Source organism: Babylonia areolata, chromosome 13, assembly GCF_041734735.1.
Source record: "Babylonia areolata isolate BAREFJ2019XMU chromosome 13, ASM4173473v1, whole genome shotgun sequence".
In the NCBI taxonomy this organism is placed as follows: domain Eukaryota; kingdom Metazoa; phylum Mollusca; class Gastropoda; order Neogastropoda; family Buccinidae; genus Babylonia; species Babylonia areolata.
In genome coordinates this window covers 31,657,819-31,681,633 of record NC_134888.1, presented here as the reverse complement: position 1 = coordinate 31,681,633, position 23,815 = coordinate 31,657,819, and the positions used below count along the sequence as shown (strand labels likewise).

At 37.5% G+C, this 23,815-nt stretch overlaps 1 protein-coding gene across 1 annotated transcript; it reads left to right on the top strand.

Moving 5' to 3' along the window:
* The first annotated feature begins 6,971 nt into the window (after nucleotides 1–6,971).
* Nucleotides 6,972–23,009, top strand: LOC143289211 (tetraspanin-7-like). The gene is made up of 7 exons (XM_076598154.1): nucleotides 6,972–7,152; nucleotides 12,591–12,779; nucleotides 13,251–13,325; nucleotides 14,369–14,470; nucleotides 15,749–15,922; nucleotides 17,329–17,412; nucleotides 18,126–23,009. The coding sequence occupies exons 1-7, from the start codon at nucleotides 7,060–7,062 to the stop codon at nucleotides 18,195–18,197; spliced, it is 789 nt and encodes a 262-aa protein (XP_076454269.1). The 5' UTR covers nucleotides 6,972–7,059; the 3' UTR covers nucleotides 18,198–23,009.
* The last annotated feature ends 806 nt before the right edge of the window (nucleotides 23,010–23,815 follow it).

Sequence of the window (23,815 nt, the reverse complement as noted above, 5' to 3'; positions counted from 1 at the left end):
CAGTAATACACTATAGGAAAGTAAGGAAACACTGCACACAACAAATGCTTTTGGAAGGAAAATATACTCTAAACTTTGTATGGCAATAAACAGAGTTCAAAAATAGATAAAAGATCACTTTGGGAACATGCATTAAATTCTTCTTGGTAAAATGGTGCTAAATTTTCAGCAAACAGCGGGTTGTGCATAATGCAGCCAGTGTAATGACCATCACTCATTACCAGAGGTGCTTTCTTGCATGTGCACTTTCCAATTTTTACAAAGAAAAACCACAGCTATCATTAACAAAACACTGAATAAACTGTAAATTTTTGGCTGAAATATTGTGATTTTTCAAACACATTTTTCACAAGCTGTTCATGGTCCACTGTGTAGCCAGCAACAGCTGTTAGTGTATTCAACAAGAGGCTAGTGGACGAGTGGTTGATCATATATGCAGTCTGCATAATTTACATCCTCTCTTGAGTTTTCAACATTTTATAAAAAAAAATATATATATATATATATACATACCTAGTTTTATGGAGTGTCTTTAACTTAGTGTAAAGAGGCGAAGTCATGGCGACAACAAGACTCAAGATCTAATTTCCTTTCACCCTCCTTAGGTTATGGAGAATTACAAAGAACATAACAAAATAAACATGAAAAACGACCAGTAGATTAACTTCTTTTTTTTTCCCCGCTGCCCCATCATCTGCTCATTTCAGTGCCATTACTCCTACGCCACTCATTCTGAGTCATCCATACATCGCCACACCTGGGTTTGTCTGTCACATTCACAGCGCCAGCAGTCCACCGGGAACCATCGATGTTACTGTTAGGTCGCCTAAGGCCACACACCAGAGGAGACCCTGCGAGGCTGCGGAGTCACTTCTGTAGTGTTCAGTAGTGCCTGTTCTGATTTAACATACAAAGAACACCACCTTCAACAATAATGGCTAAGTCGCAAAGCCAGACAGTGAACGTCTCCCACAGAGAGCAGACCACCTTCAACAACAGTTTCCCATGAATCTGCTGACACTGAAGACCTAGACAAGACCCACCTCAAGCGTGGAAGTGGAGGGGTATCGTAACTGAGGTCACCATGAAAGCGGGGCATGAAAAACCAAATCACTGGGGACTTTTTTTTTTTTTTTTATATATATTGATGATGGAGGAGGAGGAGCAGGTGGAGGAGGATGACAATGCTGCTTTGGGGGTTCACTTTGGTCTGGGACATGACAAGGCTGTTCTCTACGCCCCCTGTCATAATATCCCGGTGTCAACCAGACCCAATAGAGACAGACACTTGAGCGATGGTCTGGAAATTAGAGCAACACACCCTTCTTCTTCTTTTGCATCTGTGGGCTTTCCCCACCTGGGTAGGCAGACCCAGGGGTGCTATGTCCCGAGTGGGATGCGTTGGTGACCAGAAAGGTTACCCTGACCGACAACAGCTGGGCATCCGCAGTTCAGCGCCAAATGTGTAGGGTAAGGGGTGCTCGACTGAATCCGGGGAGGATGGAACCTGGGGTCTTCTCTGGCCCTCCTGGCAGCCCAAAGTGTTCCAGTGGCACATCCGTGTATGGGTAAAATGGGGTTATCTACCCATGAGTGCCACCCATCCTGTGAGCCCGCCCCCAAGGCTCACTGGCACATGGACTTTTAGGAAGGGAAAAAATAAAGAAAAAACTTGTCCAGATCGGCAGGAAGTCCAGTAACCTGTCCTGACCTGGGTGTCCTGGGACCGCCTGACATGTGCGTGCCTCCCCCAGCAGGGGAGACAGGCCAGATAGGACCGCCTGACACATGCATGTCTGCCCCAGCAGGGGAGACCCGATGGACAGCGGTTTCACCTGACAAGCAGATGGGTGCCACGCGCTCCGCATCCCCTCCTGTAGGGATACTGGGGTGACTTGACCTGGGGAGAGCATGAGAGTGTGGCCCTCCAGAAGGCCACAGGTGTCCACCCCCACTGAGGGAGGTGAGGGAGGGGACTTGGCATGGGAGGAATGGAGAGAGAGAGCAGTGCCACCACTGACAGCCTGTCCATTAACAGAGAAGAGATGGCTGAATCACACCCCATTGTGACATCATGTCTGGCCTATAACATGAGTATAAGACTGGCTGTAAGAGAGAGAGAGAGAAATATATATATGTATAAATATATATCTGTATATGCTATTATATGTATATGTGGGTTTTTTTGTGTGTGTTTTTTTTGTTTTGTTTTTTTGTTTTGGTTTTTGTTTTTTAATGGTGAGGTGTCGTATCACTGACTTGCCACAATAAATTTTGGCCGAGAAGAGCTGACAGGCCTGGTTTGCATCAGTGTGACATGGTACAGTATGTGACACCAAATACAAAGCTGGGATCATTAAATTATTTCAATTGCAAAGTTATACTCTTTGTAACAGACTTGTGCCATCTTTAAAAATTTTGAAATTGGAGGCAGAAGTGTTCTCGAATTTGAAGACATACACACGCACACAGTACCAAGCACTTACTTGAAACTAGTGGGGCAACCGTGACGGCTGAGGCAGAGGTTTCGGGTCATAGCCTATCCTCTGGTGCACATCTGTCCGACTCTTGCTTCCCACTACCTCCGGAGTCACTGTCACACTGCTGCCAACACTGCCGCTCTCCACTGCCGCCTTCTGCTTTTTCTGCTCCAGCTCCCGGGCTTTTTTCACCGCGTCAAACTCCTCCAGGTCGTCAATCTTCACCTCAATTCTGGTCGGAGTTCTCCTCAACATTCTGCTCTCTTAAACTGGATGAGGCTTGACAGGAAATATTCACTGGCACTGTAATTTGTACATCAGTAGAACCATTCGTCACAAAATCACTAATGACACAATTATCGTAAGATGATAGGTTGATGATGATAATAATAATTATAATACTTACAATAAGTTGTAGCACCTGTCCTCAGCACTTCATAATCATTTGCACAAAAGGCTACCTACTTAGGAAGAGCAAACTGACAACAGTCACTGGGAGTTCATCGTTCGCTTCCTGTTTTGTTCAATCAGGTTTCAGTCACGCACACACACTCATACAAACACTGAAACAGGAAACATTTTACATTCGTAACAATTGTCTATACATGTAATATAAGAATATCCAGCAGAAAGAGGGAAAAGATATGCAATTCAAATCGTTTCTAAACAAATTCCACTGTTTATATTCAGTAAGAATTTACTATGGCACAATATAGTAGAATCTAAGGGTTTCATCTTTCATATCTGTGACTTTCCAAGTTCAACCCCAGCGTTCACTTGTCTACAAGTGGGATTTTATGTCTGTTAGCGTTACCATTTTCATCTAGCCATTTCAGGCAGTTATACTCTGAAACACTGTTGAATGGCATGGTGCTGTTTGAAAACACATTGTGATTTGCTCTACTGCCATACTGCCAATGCTGTGTCTGTTTGCATTCGCAAAAAAAACAGAAGTTCACTTCAATGTTTTCTGCTCTCTCTCTCTCTCTCTCCCCCTCTAAAAAAAAAAATATATATATATATATACACACACATACACAAACACATATATACACACATATAGAGAGAGAAAGAGAGAGAGACACAGAGAGAGAAAGAGAGAGAGATATATATATATAATCATGTGTGTGTGTGTGTGTGTGTGTGTGTGTGTGTGTGTCCCGATCTCTTTCTCTCTTTGTTGTTGAAAAAACCAGAAATCAAAAAGTAATTCCAATCAGAGACAGAAAGGAGTTGCACTCATGGGTCTGTACCCATCGACACAGGACAAGCCCTTGCAGGGCTTCAGATTGATGGAAGATTGGAACAGCGTCATTCTCACATAATTTCTGCTAACTGGCATGGCCCTCTGTTTCTCTGCAGGGCCCACTGACCACATGTATTTATCTTGCTTTCTGTATAATAGTCTGACAGACTAATGAACTTTGACTCTGCTTTCATCTTTCCCTCTGGAGAACCTTGACTCTGCTTTCACCTTTCTCTCCTTTTCCCCACCTATCTGAAATAAGTTCTTATCCAGACAAAGGAAAAAGCAAAATAATGCAGTTATGAGAAGAGCAGGAAGTCTGAGCCATATCAGGCTCACACAGAACACTAGTAAACTCTCTTGGCAGGAAATTCAGCTGTCTTCAAAGCTGCCAGTCCAATATAGTCATGCCTGTACCACTGAAATTATATATATACATATATATATATGCATGTATATGTATATATATGAACACCTAACTTCTCTCAAATCACATAAGAACCACTGAAAACAACTGAAAAACCATCCTGAAAACAAACTGAAAAAAAACACAACAAAAACAAAGCAAGATATATATATATAGTATATCTGTGTGTGTGTGTGTGTGTGTGTGTGTGTGTGTGTGTGTGTGTGTGTGTGTGTCTGTGTATCTGTCTGTCTGTCTGTGGGAGGGGGTGCGTGTGCTGATGCGTGCATGCGTGCACGTGTGTGTGTGTGTGTGTGTGTGTGTGTGTGCGCGTGCGTGCGTGCATGTATGTGTTATATGCACATTCTTGTCTGCGTACATCTGTGTGTGTATGTCTATCTGTGTTATATTAAGAGAACCTTCAATTACTTAGATAAACTAAGATATATTTCTCAATCTATTCTATATAAAGCATTAGTTAGATCGCATGTAGAATATGGTAATATTGTGTGGCACCCATACCTGAAGAGACAATCTATAGCAATAGAAAGGGCCCAAAGAAGAGAAATAAAATTATTAAAAGAATGCAAGAATATGAGTTATCAACAAAGACTTACATACTTAAATCTACATTCACTAAAAGGTAGAAGAGTAAGAAGAGATTTGATTGAAACTTATAAGATATTAAATAACATAAATGATGTGAATGCAACATATATCTTTAGAATGTTGGATTATGATAGTACAAGGAATTCAGCAAAGAAAATTTGTTTAGAACACTGCAAAACCAACATTAGAAAAAATTCATTGGCTAACCGAATTGCACAAACATGGAATGCACTACCAACCAAAGATAAACTTGCACAAAATACTAACACATTCAAAAATCTCCTTGACACCAACACCATCTTAAAAGAAATTTTTTTTTACTATGAAGAATAAAACAGTTTCTTACAGAAGTGTACTTGCGTACCCAGCCCAACAACAACAAACAAATGACGAAATTAAATAAATAAAATATAATGGAAGAAGTGAAGAGGAAGATTCGATGGGGACATAAAAAGGCCGAGAGGTCTAGGCAGATGACTTGCCAGTCCCTATGCTACTACTACTACTACTACTACCACCATAGCAACAAGAGAGGCAAAATTCTTCAGGATCAGGATCAGGATCAGGATTTGGGGCGTTGTTTTATACAACTTAGCCATTTTTGGCTTTTTTTGCCCCTTCAGATTTACTTCTTTACATTGTTGGTCAGGTCGTTGACTAGCTCAGTCATTTTATCCATCAAAGTCATATTTTGCTTTTGTCAATAACTCGTGTTTATCTATAAGGTTCTTAATAGTATTTATACTAGGTGCACGTTTGATATTGTTTGTTAATTTGTTCCAATAATTTGTTACTCTGTTACTAATGTAAACTTTCTGAGATTTGTTCTGGAATACTGTTTAAATATTTTGTCTGTACTGTTTCTTGTAGTGTCTACCTTTGGAGTACAAAAAAGCATGCTTTGTTTACATCGTCAAACCCATTTAATATTTTGTACGTCTGTATCAAGTCCCCTCTTACTCTTCTTGCTTTAAGTGATGGTAGTTGTAAGTACTTTAATCTTTCTTGAAATGAATAATCTTTTATGCTATAGACCAGCTTTGTTGCTCTTCTTTGAGCCCTTTCTATGGCTTGTGACTGCTTTATTTGCGTTGGGTACCATACGGTGTTTCCATATTCTAGGATAGGTCTAACTAATGTTTAATATAACCGTAAGAAAGTAACCTTATCTATAAATGTCAATGCTCTTTTTATTATTCCAATCATTCTGTTCGCTTTGTTTATACTATTTGTTATATGTTTGTCAAATGATAAATTTTTGTCAAATGTGACACCTAAGTCTTTTTCCTCATCACATTTTGATACTTTTATTTCTTTATCTCCAATTTTCATTATGTATTCTTTCTCTGGGTTTGATTTCCCAATATGAAGTACTTTACATTTTTTAGCATTAAAATATAGATTCCATGTGTCTGACCATTTTACTAATGTTTCAATATTTTTGTAAATCCTGATAGAATTTTGGAGAGTTGTATAATTTTGTGTCATCTGCAAAAATTTTACATGTACTCTTTAGTTCGCAAGGGAGATCATTTATGAATAAAGTAAATAGTACTGGTCCTAATATACTACCTTGTGGTATGCCACTTATAACATCAGCTTTACTGGAGAAGGAACTACCAATCCAATCTTGCTATCAAAAAGAAAAGGAAAGGGTGGCAACATGTTCTCCCTGGTGCAGGGACAGCAGCCCTAATTTCACAAACAGAAAACTGTGGGGACAAAAATTTACAAAAACAAAAATATACTACTGCACTGCTGGGTGATCTGGCTGGTCTATGATTATTATTGTTCTTGCACACAACCACTGAATCTTTCACTACTGATATAGAAGTGTTCTTCTTTTAATTTTATTGTAGTTCAAATAAATGGAAAATATATGTCATGCATTTAATTTGTTTTGGTTTACGCCTGGATCCACAATGAAAACAGTACCCAACTTTTACTTTTATTCTTGGAATGTGGTTTGCGACTTCAGGTGTCATTTCTAAGATATGCAGTATCATCGTTACGCTGCAATGACAGTACAACCATGTGTTTCATCAAAGAAATGAATTAAGTAAAAGAAGCTTGAAACATATGACGCAATTATCAGTAAAATCACGCTCTTCGTAAAGTGGGAAAATAAAAATAACCAACCTTTCAGTTTCTGGAAGCAACTTCGAAGCAGGCGGCAATGGAACAATCACGCATGCGCAGAATATCAACACTGCATTTGGTTCCGGCCTCATGATCATCTCATTTGTCGTCTGCGTGGGAAGCTGGCAGGCTGTTGAAGACCGGGACCGACAGACTTGTCCATTCCATCATCTTTCAACATGAAGAAAGGAAGAGTTGATTCGACTTTAACCACGGCACCCGTGGTGACCTGTATGAAGACACTGATGATGGTGTTCAACTTTATATTTTGGGTAAGAAATGCTGATAATGAGTAAGCCTGATGACAGTCCCAGTATGAGACTTCTTTGATCCGATCTGGCATGAATCACAGTTCTGTGGAACCGCAACGGTAGGCTAATGTGTTAACAGTAATTATGTGTCTGCAGCATATGTCTGCAAATAATCGTGATCTAGTTCATGTCTAGGGCCTTATTATATTGCCTAAAACTCGCAAGAATTCATTTCACATATTCCTCAGCTGAGCAGTGCATTTCATTGTTACACAGTTTGCATTGATTTTTTTTTTTTTCATAAGTGGTTGGGAAATGTCACTTGACAGTGACCAGTGCCCGCAGCGGCTTTCACAAACACCGAATTTGTGCAATCTGGATTTGCCGTTACACAGAATACCATGCAGAACTATTGAGATTAGCTCTCTTTTTTTCTTTTTGACTCACTTCTGTAAACAAAGTGAGTATAACAACCTGGTGTTTGGTTGTCTCTCTGTGTATTTGTGTGTGTGTCTGTGGGTCCCTGGTTAACTTCAACATTGCCATTTTCTCAGGGAATACTTTGTCTGACAATACGAAATTTGGCTTAAACACAGTAGGGAAAAAAAATCTTCACAGTCATACCAGTAAAAGGTTGTACGTCACCCGAATTTAGCTGTATTTCCAAATCATTAACATATTATTTATTTATTTGATTGATGTTCATTCCAGAATCTGAAAACCACTGTTACCCCTTTGCAGCAGCCAGATTGTCTTTTGAGAAGAGGCCATGACCTCGTTTTTCTTATTCGCAATTAAAAGCAAAGAATCAGACATTCTGGACAGAACAATTACAGTGACACTAACAACATTATTGACGTGTTTACTGCATATGAATATTCTGAAGTGGACACTGAATTAACTAGAATGAACAGAAAAGAAAATTTGAATCGGCCATTTCACTGCCCTGCCTACACGTGACTGGTCAGTGCAGGTCTTGACAAAACATGTTGCAAAGCCTGACACAATGGCAACCGCTCCTTTACCTCCTTTACCGCTGAATTAAAATAATTTCTTAAATGATAATCGACATGTTTACTGCATATGTGGATACTGAATTAACTAGAATGAACAGAAAAAAGAAATTGAATGGATGGTGTCGTAGTTTCTCAGTGAGTAGAAAGACAAGCATGTGGAACACGGATCTCTGCATAACTATAAAAAAAAAATATATAAAAAAAAACAGACAAATGTTGCAGTGTTTTTGAGGCAATGGGAATGTCTCCTTTACCTTGGACTTAAAAGAAATTTTTAAATGCCCGAGATATACCAAAATAACACGATTTAAACAACAATATGACTTTGATTGCCACTTTCAATTTATTCCCCTAAAGGAAAATGTACAAATAATAATTTTTTAATGTCAGTATTGAACCTGTGCTAGGGTAGTGAGTATGACCACTCATTCTCATTCCAAACATTCATGGTTCGAATCTGCATTGAAGCCTTTTTTTTTTCTTTTTTTTTTTGCAGAACTGTATTGTATATAATTACAATAACGAAAAGAGCACTACATTTCAGCAAACTAATTTTTTTATTTTTATAAAAAAAATTTCTTTAAGTGTGTATCACAAATGAGTTTTGAAGGCCTTGCCTTTCTTGGTTTTTTTTTAATGATCCTTTGGAGAAAGATAATTTCTGGTGCTACTGTTGTGATAGGATCTGTTGTTTTCTTAAATGATATGAAGGTGCATTGGTACCCGGCAAACAGAAGCAACTTTGTGTTGTTTGTGTTTATTTGATAGATCCCGAAAAGGCATTGTGTGTACTTCAAATAGATATATTCTTGTGCAGCATATGGAAAGAGATCAATGTAAATGACAGAAAAAAATCTGGTAACAATTCGGTCAAAATAGTAACAATGCTTCTTTCATCAAACCTAATCAGTAATCTCATACACTCATTTTATTAATTAACTGGCTAGCCAGAGACTGGGTTGCACATCTCACAGTTTCTGCAGCTAGCTCAAAGGCAAATGAATGACTGAAACTGAAAATCAAATGTGCTGTTACTAGACAATGTACTGTTTTATTCATTGCCCTTACCCAGTTTTTTTCCATACCAGTCTAGAAATGTAACGCTTCCTGTCGTAAAATTTCATCTGATTCTTTGCATATATATATATGCTAACTGCTATTCAAGGGGACGAGAGAGCCAGAATGGATCTTGTTATCCTCGCAGATCTTAATTTCATGTGTCAAGAAATAGATTGGATGTGTGCTACATGTATGACATCTAAATCCCCTAGGATGCTGTTGCTGTAACTCTGGCATTAAAGGGTCTGGATATGATATGTATGCCATCCTCCACTTCAAAGGTCCAAGATATTTCAGGATCTGATGGTTCCAGATTATCTCATTTGATGATCAGCACAGCATCCGGCCCATCCCTGCCGCTATTGCTCCTTCCCCTTTTCCCTCCTTTTATTTTCTGTGTGTGTGTGTGGGGGGGGGGGTGTTGTTTTTTTGTTGTTGTTGTTTTTTTTAGGACAAGAATAATGTTCGTTGTATTACACTGTGTTTGTCTTGTGCTGTTTTCTTATTGCAATGTTTTCTTCAGTTTTTGTCTGCTTTTGTGTTTTGATTCATAGTAGAAATAGAATGGTTTATGGTTAATTTGTACAGATTTGTACAAAGTGACCAGAATCATTATCATAATAGAAATGACAAAAATACTGGAAAATGGTTATCAACAGTTTGGTTTGCACTACTCATGATAACATTTTATAAATTATACATATACTATGTAATTTTTATTTTTCCTTTTAGTGTTTAAATGCATGTTTTAAAGTCAGTGTTTAGATTATACAACACAGTTGAGCGTGTTTTACACGGAAAAGCGCTTTATAAATTTAATTATTATTATCATTACCATCATTACTAAATGTGCTCAGCACATACCTGTACAAATATCTTACCACCATATTTCTGAAATGAAAACTTCTATCACTTGGCAAAGGATTTAGTATTGATCCACCCCAGTGTGATGTATTTGCATTTTACTGTTCACATGTGCTTGTGTTTTCTGAAACATTGTCTGGGGACTTCTTTTGTTGTTACTGGGTAAATTAATCAATATTGCTGTCTGTCATGCAACAAATCTGTTGGCAGGGGTACTGGGTGTGGGGAAAGTTCTAGATCACCAATTGACACAGTTGACATTGAACCCAGTACAGGCAATACTTGGTTACTTTTCTGTTTGTGCTCACATTGGCAAGGACGATGTGATGCAAGTGGAAAATTTATTTAAAGATGTAGCTTGTAATAATTGTATTAGATTTTTAAAACCAAGGGACATTAGAATTTTACAGTTTAAAGACACACCTTCTTTTAAATTTAATGTAACAGGTTAGTTTCATCTTTGTGCAGAAATCTATCAGATTATTTTTTTTGATTAATTGTGTAATATTCGTGTCATTAGCATAAAGCCTCTGTCTGTTTCAGTGTTTGTCTTTGTCTTATTGACATTCTCTCTCTCTCTCTCTCTCTCTCTCTCTCTCTCTCTCTCTCTCTCTCTCTCTCTCTCTCTCTCTATATATATATATATATATATATATATATATATATATATATATGTGTGTGTGTGTCTGTCTGTCTGTCTGTCTGTCTGTCTGTCTGTCTGTCTGTGTGTGTGTGTGTGTAACAGTCCTTCCACAAAATATGACCTGTACAACAATGTGTGTGTTTGGCTGGGAAATATCTGCCACACACAGTGCATTTTCTTGAAGATGAGAGCAACACTATTATCCTTGGAAATAGTAATTGTGCCATTTTATTCATCTACTGGTTTTCATTTTGACAGGTTTTCAGCCCAGAAATGTGACCTTACATTCAGTTGGGATATATACTTTATAGTATAAGAAATTTGATTTAATTTGATTCAGTACCTATCAACATCTCACTCAGTCACTGTCTCTTTATCTTTATTTGTCTCACTTTCCAGCTCCTCCAACCCATTCCACCTACCTTCACAGGTATCACATAACTGACTAGGATGCAAGAAGTTCGGAACTCCATGTTTCAAGCCACACTTGAGCTGGTTATTGTTTTGTTTTGGGTTTTTTTTCTTTCTTAGTTGTTGTACATACACATTCTCTTGCATAGATCTCTATGTACAAATGAGCTTTTGAGTTTCATGTACAGAATTGTTTAATTACACATAAAAAAATTTCCTTTTTTGCACCATCACTGTGGTGAACATACTGAGTTTTTAGAGTTCATTCAGTCTGGGTTTGTTCTTCAAATTCTTGTTTCCATAACTCATCAGTTGATAAATGTTGATTTTGAAAATGAATGAATTACTGGATTTTGTGACATGCATTCTGATCTGTTACACACACATGCGCGCGCGCGTGCGTGCGCACACACACAACACACACACACACACACACACACACACACACACACACACACACACACACACACACACACACGTGTGTATATATATGTCTATATATGTGTGTGTGTGTGCGCGCGCGCAACAGTTTTTCCACCAAATTAGACCTGTACACCTGGAAAGGTCTGCAACCCTGATCTTGGCGCTACTAAAAATTCAAACATGGATCTTGGATTACCGGTAGTCCCTGATTCCAGTGCTTCTGTCTCATGACTAACTTAGTAAATACATTACTTGTATATTCTCCTCAGAACATTTGTCCTCATCAAACCTTGTACTGTATTGTGGATGTTAGTCTTTTGAACAAAAGGAAATCAAGATGCCATGTGCAGCCAACTGTCAGTGCCTCAAAGAACCCACACAACAGAGTTGTCCCAGGCAGAAATTCTGCAGAAAAGTTTTTCTTGTCTTGTTCAATAAGTTATTGATGGGCAGAAAAGTAATATAAAAAAAAAATAATAATAAAAGCTTGTTACCAGGCTGGAGAGCTGCTTTCAGTTCAAACAAGAATCTATAGTGACAAGTTGTGTAGCATATTACACTGAAAAGGTTATGGGAGACTAAAGTACCCATAGTGGGGCTCAAATATATACACTTGGTTTCCAAGTTGATTGGTGACAGATATTTTAAATGATTGTGCCATTCACCACTGATGTTTGTTTAAAATCACTTTTTCCTTTCCTGGTGATATTTTTATCTCAATTTTAGTTCAGAATGAATCAGCAAAGCCATATGCAAGTTATGATAACCTGTCAGGTGCAATAGATTTTATCCTTTCTTTTTGGTTTTTGGTTTGTTTGCTTGTTTGTTTTTTGTTTTTTTTTAGTAAGCATTTTGGTAAACGCATAATGACAGGGTAAAGGAGATTTGTGGGAGGAATAGGGGAGGGGGTTGCGGGGGGGAGGGGGGTAAACAGTGTAGGCATCACCATAATGTAAAGATCTTTTTTCAAATTGAATAAACTAAATACCGTTTGTATTTATTATAGCAACAACCACATGAAAGATATGTCTGTCTATGAACAGGTGACTGGCATAGTGATCCTGGCCATTGGGATCTGGACCAAGGTGGATCTGTACAAGTACCTGAAGCTGTCCTCCATCTACCAGCCAGAGGCCCCCTACGTCCTGATTGGCGTGGGAGCTGTCATCGTCCTCGTGGGCTCCCTTGGTTGCTGCTGCACTGTCAAGGGCCATGCCTTCCTGCTGTACATGGTCAGTGGTCTGAATGTGTCACTACATGGTCAGTGGTGTGAATGTGTCGTTGAGGTCATTGTTGCAGTGGATGATATCATGGGCAGGGTGGTCACGACAGCCTCCAACATTCAGTGTTGAAAGCTTGACAACATTTTGATGGTCATGATGACTGTGTGGCTTGAATGAAGGCTGATTTGATTGAAGGGAGTGAAGCTGCTGCATACACCTTTTCGTTTTACCACCTCCCCATTTAGTGCAAGTCCTTGTTAGGCACTATGCAATGTTCCATTCTGTTGAAAAGATGGTGGGAAATGTCAGAGTATGCAGAACTGGAGAGGAATACACAATTGCATACTGAATCACACTTAATGTTCAAGACTGAACATATCTTTGCTGTGGACAGGGATGAACAGGGATAGTGACATACATTTTCAAATGCATCCATGTACCTATATTCTGTTAGCAATGTGTGTGTGTGGGTGTGTGCAGTACTGCGGGGTGCTGTTCCTGGTTTTCATCATGGAGCTTAGTGCTGGTATCACTCTGCTGGTCTACAAAGGAAAGGTATCATGTTCATGTGTGTCAGATCCAGCCATGTCCTCTCCTTCTCTTTCCCTCTTTCCCCTTAGTTTGTCAAACAAAATGCTAATCCAGTAAAGTGTGCTGAGAAGCTGGTCATTGTCCTGTTTTTTATTAACTCCATCATATCATGTGTTCGCTACTGAAGCAAACCTGTACCAACATGCGACTTAGCACATTTTCCATATCGAGGGGAAATTTCTTTGACAGAAATCATAATTGAACAGAAAACTGACAGGGTAAAATGAAAGCATGTTTGGAGTTGTATTGCTTCCATAATGTAGGTTTTGACAAGTGCCCTTAAAATGAAACGTTTCTTGAAGCATTTTGAAGAAAATGTGATAGAAAATATGAGACTGATTTTCTCAATTTTTTCTTCCTATCGGTTATTAAAACAAACAAAAAAGAAAAGCTTTTATTCTGAATCATACATTGACAGTATTACTACATAACATTTTAGATATACTTTTATAGGATTTTGACTTTTGTCCAAATAATGTTTCATAAAAATCAGTGCCATGCTCATGATACTATTGTCAGAAAAGGTAAACAAATCCATTTGGAAATTGGGTCAAGAAATTTATGAATCATCTTTGAAGACAGACTCAAGTTGAAGACACTTCACTGAACTGTGATTCCAGTCTCTCTGTTTCATTTCATTGTGAACTCAATATAACTGGCAGAAAGGGAGTATATTTAGAACCCATCAAACTGAATGCAACGGGCATAAAAGGGGGTAATACTTAGAACCCATCAAACTAAAAACAACAGACAGAAAGGGGGGTACATATAGACCCCATCAAACTCAAAATAAGGGGCAGAATGGGGATGAATTTATTTTGATGGCGTAAAAATAAATATATGCATGAAAGCTCATTTGTACACAGAGATCTGTGTATTTAGACCCCGATCAAACTAAAAACAGTGAGCATAATGGTAGTATATTTAGAACCCTTAACTCTTAATTTGTTGTCTATGCTAACCACAGATGTTGAGAGATGTGTTTTCTTTCTGACTGAACTGTCCAGCTGGAGAAAGGGTTTGAAGATGGTCTGTCAGATGCCATCATCCTGTATGGTCAGAAGGGAGAGGAGGACATCACTGACGCTTTTGATGAGCTGCAGCAGAAAGTAAGTGCAACCAATTACGTGTCAAGTTGTTTGGGTTTTTTTAACACCTGCTGCATTCTCCTTTTTCTTCTTCAAAAGCACATATTATTAAATGGAGGTATTATCTCAGGGATTGAAATTTTGATGTTCTTATAAGAATTATAAATTTATAACAACAGTGCATCTGTTTATAGTCACTTTCAATATAGCTCATTAAAACGCCTACACATATGATCATTCCTCATCTTCCATCATACCTCAAGAAGAAAATTTAGGGAGATTATGAAAATTGTAGAAAGGGAACCCGCAGTCAACAGATAAAATACAAATCGCCCCAGTAAGCGAGTCTGTAGAAATTGTGGAAAAGAAATCCCCGATCATGATACAAACCGCCCAAATAAAGGAATCTCTAGATATTGTGAAAAAGGTATCCCCAGTCAACAAGGACAAAATCCAAACCACCCCTGCAACGGAGGAACCGGGTGTGGCTGTGTATGAGGGATTTGGAATGAGTAATGCCACTGAAAACGGTGCAGATGATAGGCAGCAAAAAAAAAAGAGACACATTTAAACATGCTGATCTGGGTACACTTTTTTAAGCATCAACATTCTTGGGAGATTTTTATGTTAAGCCCATCAGGGCATCGGTCTTGTGTTGCTGAAATTTAAAGCGCTCATCATTTTGCCCTCTGGCATAAAATGTCCAGCACTTGATTTGTTTCTGTTAGTTGTGTCTGAGAAATGTCTTTAACTAAAGTTGTGACTGAGAAATGTCTTTAAACTAAAGTTGTGTCTGAGAAATGTCTTTAAACTAAAGTTGTGACTGAGAAATGTGTTTAAACTAAATGGGTGACACAACACGGCAGTTGACTTGTGGATGCCATCTAACTGTCATGGGAACTGAGATTATATCAGAAATATAACAACCCAAACCTAGTGAAAATAACTTGTGTCAAAAAAAAGGACTGGAAATAGTTTGATTGCACAAACTGTTGACTTGTCCATACATTTTTCTCTGAGAGAAAATGGAAAAGTAATGTTTGAAAATCAGCTTGTTGTGTTCAGTTTCAGTTTCAGTAGCTCAAGGAGGCGTCACTGCGTTCGGACAAATCCATATACGCTACACCACATCTGCCAAGCAGATGCCTGACCAGCAGCATAATCCAACGCGCTTAGTCAGGCCTTGAGGGAAAAAAAAAAGGGTGAATAAATTATAGATAAGCTTACATAAATAAATAAATAATAATTATGATATAAAAAAAGGTAGTAGTAATGAAAATAATAATATGTTGTGTTCAGCTCAGCTGCTGTGGGATCAGCAGCTACAGCAACTGGTTCAAGTCTCAGTGGTCCTCTGAGCAGCCTGAGAAGAACACAGTGCCTGTGTCCTGTTGCCGCGGCGACACCAAGACCTGTCAGAACAGCAACCTGCCTAACAGTGCCAATGGAACTGTTCTGCCTGTCTTCACCCATGTAAGTCCTTACTTCACTTCACCCCCCCCGCCCCCCTCCCCCCCCCCAAAAAAAAGAAAGAAAAAGAAAAAAATCTCCAGCACATTTCAAAGCTTTTCAAATTCAATGTTTTCATTTATATCAGATTGTCATCATGAGTAGAATGAAAGTATTTTCAAGTGGTATTATGCTGAAGGAAGATGTATATTTGTGTGGCTCATAACAAAATTGATTTTCATCATATTGTACAGTAATGTACATTTGCATATAGACAGTGTTCTATAGACAGCACAGCCAAAGTGATTGCAGCTCAAAGTTTGATTCATAGATTTTCATGCAAGGTAGTCACAGTGATTCACAGCTTTTGACTGTCATTGATAATTGTCAGTTGGCAACTTAGGTTGGGTTTGACAATAGCTAAAAGGACAGCCATGAACAAAAGAAGAGAGAGATAAAGTGAGAGTTGATACATACCGTGTTTTCTTATATAATATTTTCCTTCAGAAATTTTCATGGGAACATAAACATTTTCTGCTCCAAAATTGTTTACTTGGTGCAAGACTTGGCCCACTAGTTATTCATATTTTTTCTTTCTTTTTTTCTTTTCTTTTTTGTTTCAGAAAGATAATCCTACATGAAGTTCTTTGAATTCTGCCTAAGGTTTTGAAATATGTTTTCAGATATGTTTGTTTACTTTGTAGAATTGAGTTGATAGGAGAAAATAGAAGTGACTTTTTTTTTGGTTTATTTCTTCTTCTTTTTTTCTTTTTTTTTTTTAATATTTTGTTTTATAGATGTGTGTTTATTTGTGAGGGGAAAGTGCAAATAGAGTTTTTTTATGTAGTTATTATTTTTTTAATTGTCTGTATGTAGATATGTATTGATGTATTGATATGTTTTTGTAGATATATATTGATGTGAAAGGTGAAAGGAAATGTATTGATATGTGTGGTGAAAGTATCGGTGTGTTTGGTTTATGTTTTTGTGTATTTATGTATTGATATGTGAGGTGAAAGGAAATATATTGATATGTATGATGAAAGTGGAGGTGTGTTTGGTTTATGTTTTTGTAGATGTGTATTGATATGTGAGGTGAAAGGAAATGTATTGATATGTGTGGTGAAAGTAGAGGTGTGTTTGGTTTGTTTTATTGTAAATGTGTACTGGTGTGTGAGATGTGTTTGGTCTATGTTGTTTTTGTTTTTTTGTAGATATGTAAAGATGTGAGTAGAAAGTAGAGTTGTTGTTGTTGTTGTTTAGATATATGTTAAAATGTGAGGGTAAAGTAAAGGTGTTTGATTTTTTTTTTTTTTTTAAGATATGTGTTGATATCTGAGGGGAAAGTACAGGTGTGTTTGGTTTGTATTTCTTTGTAGATACATGTTGATGTGTAAGCAGAAAATAGAGGTATGTAAATGTATGACCAGGGCTGTCACAAACTGGTGGTGGACTTCATCAATGGAAACATGGGTCCTATCGGTGGGGTGGCTCTGGGCATCTCCTTCTTCCAGGTCAGTCTGCTGTTCAACAGCATCTGTTTAGATATCTGTGGGTGTGTGTGGGTGTATGCACGTACCAGTATTTCATGTTTAAAGGTTTACTGTATCAAAATTGATTAACTCGAGTTCTTTGTGGTGTTTCTGTTTTTTTGTGTTGTTTTTTTTTTTTAGTGTAGTGGTAATTACATCTAAAAGAGATATTGTTGAGTATGGTGGTTGGTAGATGGTGTGTACCATAGAGTCAAATATGTTGTGTGTGTGATGTCTATATATGTGTTTGTATGAATGTTTTTTGCTGAATTACATGTGGGTTGGGGTTTTTTAAGGGAAAAACTTTTCTTGGTGTGCACTGTCTGTAAAGGCCAGTTCTTCATCCGTCATGGTGGCCATGATGATTGTCAACACCACACTGAATCAGAAAAGAAGAATGATAGTGTGTTCCTTAACAATCTTGAAAATTGTTCCGGATTTTGACATCGTCTATTCCTGATGGTAAGATTTGGGGGTAGGAATGTACGCTGACACTGGAACTGAGGTGAATGGTGTGTTCCAGATGGTAAGATTTGGGGGTAGGCATGTACGCTGACACTGGAACTGAGGTGAATGGTGTGTTCCAGATGGTAAGATTTGGGGGTAGACATGTACGCTGACATTAGAACTGCAGTGAAGATTTGTATGTTCCTGATAGTAAGGAAGCAGAAACGAGTGGTGTTTGTGTCCTGCAGGTTTTGGGGGCCATCCTGGCCTGCTGTCTGGCCAAGTCCATCAGCAAAGCCAAGTACGAGGAGATGAAGTAGACGCCACCACCAGGGGAGAGACGGCAGTGAAGGGACCACAGTCTGATACCTCCTCTTCACTTCCCACGCTCCGTTTTCACAGCCCCTGTCAAACATAACACTGTTTTTTCACTGTTCTAAAGTCTAGTCATTTTAATTCAGTAACTTCACAAGCATTGCTGTGTTTCACTAGTCAGGGGGAAAAACAAATGATGGATAGTATCCAGCAACTTGATATAACAGGGCTGCATTCACCAAAATATTTGTGTGTGGTTATAAACACATGTTGGTCTTGAGGTCTATCACTCACCAGCACATGTCCAGTTGTAATTCACAACTGATTGAAAGTTTTATTGGAAGTGAAACATTGCTTAAGAAATACTCAAGAAATGTTGGTCTTTTGAAAACAGTTTGCAGAGGGTTCATTGGACAAAAATCAAAAATGTAAAAAAAAACTATACACTCAGGATGACAACATGCCAATCAGTTGTGAAACCATGTTTGTCATCTGAAATGATTTAAATGTTTAAAAATTTTACCTGTAACCACATGATTTGTTGATATTTAACATTTCAACAAAACTGTAATCAGACTATTGTTTGTTGTTTTTCTTTTTTCTTCTTTGGTGTTTACTGAGTACTGCTCAAAGCAGCCATAAACTTGGGTGAATTTACCTGTGATTTTTCTTCCTTTTACATTTTCATCATGTTACACTTGGTTGATTTCACAAGCGCTTGTGATCCAACAATTGAAATTTTAGTTAAATTTCTATCGCTTTGCGTTTGAGCATAATGTCAGATGTTATTCTGAATATTCATCACTCAGTTAAGGCAGATGTTTTTTTCTTTAAGATTTCTTAGAATTAATGCCAAATGATTTAGGTAAAAAGTTTTTTCACTGCCTAGTTTTGCAAAATGAGAGACAGGAGATGGAGTCATTATATGGAAATAAGGATTGCAAACAAGCGAAACTGACTGGAAATTGTAAGATCCCTTTTCATATCTGTAAACTGTTTTGCACTCATCTGAAATTCTTTTTATATCCTGATTGAAAGCAGCAACAAGGCTAACATTACTGTTTTGCACTATGTTTGTAATACATGTTCTTGGCTGCAGATTGAAATTTACAGTATTGAAAAGACAGCAAACACTAGACAGGAAAAAAAACTTACTTCTGATAATCATTTTGGCAGAAGCATATGGATTTGCACTTCTGAGACCAATTTTTACATTATTTCTGTAAAGATTTCTCGTGGTTTCAATCTGGTTTCAGCATTGCATATAAAGGAAGAAAGTGGTTGAAAGTTGATTCCTGTTGAAGATCTCTGGAGCAAATGAAAGTGAACAGTGAAATAAAAAGTGCTTTCTTCTGTCTGTAAATTCTAGAATAGAAAAATAATGCCTTTGCTGAAAACATACAACCATTTGTAAACATGTTGAGAACAATGACAACAGTTGTTTCTCTCCTAATGAATGTTTATTTTAACATATATATATATACAATAAAGTCTCTTATATATATATATATATGTATATGTAAACAGTCTCTTTTCTTCTTGAAAGTAGATAGAAAAATATATCTATATTTATATTTTTCCATTTTTCACAATTTTGTGTGATCTGTTTTTTGGATTTTCTCTGGAACATAATGCATGTTCGGTTGCATGACTTGCTGCCACAGTGTAGCCTGGGTAGATTGTAGACGTTCTTACCACTCTGTTTTCTCCCTTTTTGTGGGTAGAATGGGATTGAAATCAGAATGTTACCCACAGAAATGTTCTTCATACTGGACGGAATATGAAAGTGATTCCCTAGCTTTTTTTTTTGGGGGGGGGGTTGGAATTTTTCATATTTAAGACAGAATAAGAAGACTTTTTTTTATCTGGCCAGTCATGTTGATTGCTTTTGCTTGTCTCAAGAAAGAAAGCAAAAAATGAAAGTGTGTCCATCTGGTGAAACTGTAAAAGCAGGCAAACATTGGTTGTACTTTTATAAGATGCTTCCGGATGTATCCCGGAACACTAAAAATATGAATTACAGCTAAGTTATTTAGATACACTTTAAACAAGAAAGTGTTTTCTAAACACCATCATCCACCATCTGCTGTAAAGTTTGTAGCATTCCGGTTAGTGGTATACTTGATAATACTTTTACCCCCCACTGCTTAGACTTTGAGGAATAACCTTTTTAGTCTCGGCATAATTTGACAATGTTTATGTGTCAGTCAGCATTCATTTTCTTGACACTGTGATTATACACGCGTCTCATATTTACAGGGTTTGATTTTGTTCTCTAAGCCCTGATCTACTTTTTTTTCTTCACTTTTGTCATAAGCTGGGCTGTAAAGCAAGGAACTGTTCTCAATACAATAACTATTGCAGGTAGTCTAAGATACTTTGATTAGTATAAATCCACTGTGGTCAGTATAAATCCACGTTGTCAGTATAGACCTCCCTGTCCCTCTTCTGACTGTGTCTGTCTCAAATCGGTCTTTCAGTTACTTGATGTGGTGATGAATCAAAGTTTGGATTTGCCTGAACTCGCATGTGTTTCATAAACAATTGTGAGAATTGAGAATGAAACTGGTGCACGACTGCTTGTTGATTTACAGATTGTTGAGTTTTGATTGTTTGCAGTATTCAGTGATTGTACTTACCAGTGGAGGAGACAAGACCTATGATTTACAGATTGTTGAGTTTGGGTTGTTTGCAGTATTCAGTGATTGTACTTGCCAGTGGAGGAGACAAGACCTATGATTTATAGATTGTCGAGTTTGGGTTGTTTGCAGTATTCAGTGATTGTACTTACCAGTGTAGGAGACAAGACCTATGATTTATAGATTGTTGAGTTTGGATTGTTTGCACTATTCAGTGATTGTACTTTCCAGTGGAGGAGACAAGACCTCAATCCAGCTGTGTCTGGTGACTTACAAAGCTACTTAATTTTACAGTTATACAACCATTGTTGTAGAGGAGGGGGGGTGAAAGATGTGTTTGTGTAAACCACAAGTGTTATTTTTAGCTGACAGTTGTGGAATGAGCCAGAGTATTATGTGTTATTGGGTTTTTTTTGTCATGCCATCTTTCTTTTCAGTTTGATTTTTAGCTTATTTTTGGTATTGTTGGAAAGTTATTTTTCTCATGCTTAAAAAAATCCCATGTAGTGCATTTGCCTTTTTAGATCTGTTTTCAAGATTTTTTTAAATTTATTTCTCTACTTTAGATCTGTTGATGTATCAGATTTTTTAAAATGCATGCCTCTTTGTTTTGAAGATTTTTATCTTACTCTTTTTGAAGCTTCTCTTTAAAAACAATGTTCATGGTTAACCTGAAATGTTGCATGTTCTTTGATGATTCCAATTTTGAATAGATTAGCCATTATTTCAATGTACTATGGGTTGTCTTTTTTCCTCTCATTACCTTTGATACGTAAGTGTATGTATCTCAGTATATATCCAGACATTCCAGACTGTACACAGAGAAACCTGTTCGACTATTATACCTTCGGGACCATTGTTGTGATAGACCAGGAAGCTATGTTGAGTTATTTCAATAAGCTATTGTATGTCTCCAACTGTGTCAACCACTGGCAAAAACAGCTCTGTCCTAGAGCCCTTGGATATGTGTTTTGTGTGAGACCTTCAGCGACACATCAGACTTTGTACTGTGAAAGATGTAGTTGCTGTGGAAAATGCGCTTGTTCTGATGTGTATTGATTCCCTTTATTGTGTCAAACATCAGATGACTTTTTTAAAAACCACCTCATTGTGTTTAACATTGAAAGAAGATATTTTAACTTTGAGTCGGTTTTTTGTTGTTGTTTTTTTCTAGTCAGAGTTGATCAGTCACAATACGTGTGTGAGTAAACAACACATGAACTTAATGGCCGTCCAGAGTCAACTCAGTTGTGAAACCTCCACCCCTGAAAAAGCAACCATGTGTTCTTTCACCCACAACCTTCTGAGTTGAGGGCTTGGTTCCCTCTTGACCTGTGCAGAGGTGCTGCACTTTTCAGGCTAATGTTTCCAGTTTTCTCTGAATTCTCTGTTCATTACAGAACCTGTGTATAGTCAGCTCAGATTAACCATTGCACTTTTTTCTGACAACCTGACCTTGCAAACGTACCAGCGAATTACCTGTTGCCACCTTATGTGTCAGCTTTTTTCACCTGAACTGTCTAGTTCTTCGCACATAAGATAACAGGCTCCAACGAAAGTGAGAGGGCAGTGTTTGCTCTGACTTCTGTGTTTACCTGACAATGTGTTAATAATCAGAACTATGTGTTCACTTGTGTATAAACTCTTTTCTCCTCATGGCTGATGTTGATACCTGCACTGTTACTTGCTCAGTCAGTGAAGTACTGTAAGCAAGGTTATGCTAGGATTCTAAATTAAAAGTTGGACGAGAAGTTGCAGTGGCAGGGTACAAGCATTGTCAAGTCTATTCAAGGAAGAAGGGGAGAACAAAGTATATAAACGCCAGCAGTGTTGGGCAGGCAAGAAATTAACAACAACAGAAAGGAAGAATCTCAAGTTTCTTGAACATTCATTCAGACAGGAGCCATCCTTTTGCTTTGCCTATCACTTCTCAAGTTGCTTCTGTTCACCCTTTGGATCAAAATTTATTTCTGACAGCACAGTATTGACCAGTTTCACCTGGATTCTTCTGTTCAGTCAAGTTTGTAGGTTATGAAAAAAGAGTATCGAGTAATAACATGTTTTAAGTGGATGTTCACGTCTTTCAAACTGAATTGTCAATGCAAAGTTCATCAGAGGAGAACTTTAAAAAAAAGAAGTTGATAAATAAAAAGGTTTTCTGTGCATCAATATTTTTTTTATCAAAATAATGTTGAAAAAAACATTTGGCACTGAACCCTTCAATAACATATTGTGTGATATAGCATTAAGCCATAAAATTTAATGCACTCATTCAGTTATTTCTTTTCTTGTTTATTCATTTATTTTGTTGTAAGCACTTTGTGTGGCATAGCTCAAGATCATAAAGTTGACAGCAGAATCTTTCATCCCACCAGATATAGTATAATGTTGATGTGCTGAAACTTTTTTTATGATTGTCAACTGGAGATAAAGCATTTTAAAACATCTATTTGGACCATCACTGGTTTATTTCTGACAGCACAGTATTGACCAGTTTCACCTGGATTCTTCTGTTCAGTCAAGTTTGTAGGTTATGAAAAAAGAGTATCGAGTAATAACATGTTTTAAGTGGATGTTCACGTCTTTCAAACTGAATTGTCAATGCAAAGTTCATCAGAGGAGAACTTTAAAAAAAAGAAGTTGATAAATAAAAAGGTTTTCTGTGCATCAATATTTTTTTTATCAAAATAATGTTGAAAAAAACATTTGGCACTGAACCCTTCAATAACATATTGTGTGATATAGCATTAAGCCATAAAATTTAATGCACTCATTCAGTTATTTCTTTTCTTGTTTATTCATTTATTTTGTTGTAAGCACTTTGTGTGGCATAGCTCAAGATCATAAAGTTGACAGCAGAATCTTTCATCCCACCAGATATAGTATAATGTTGATGTGCTGAAACTTTTTTTATGATTGTCAACTGGAGATAAAGCATTTTAAAACATCTATTTGGACCATCACTGGTTTACCCCTTTCATCTC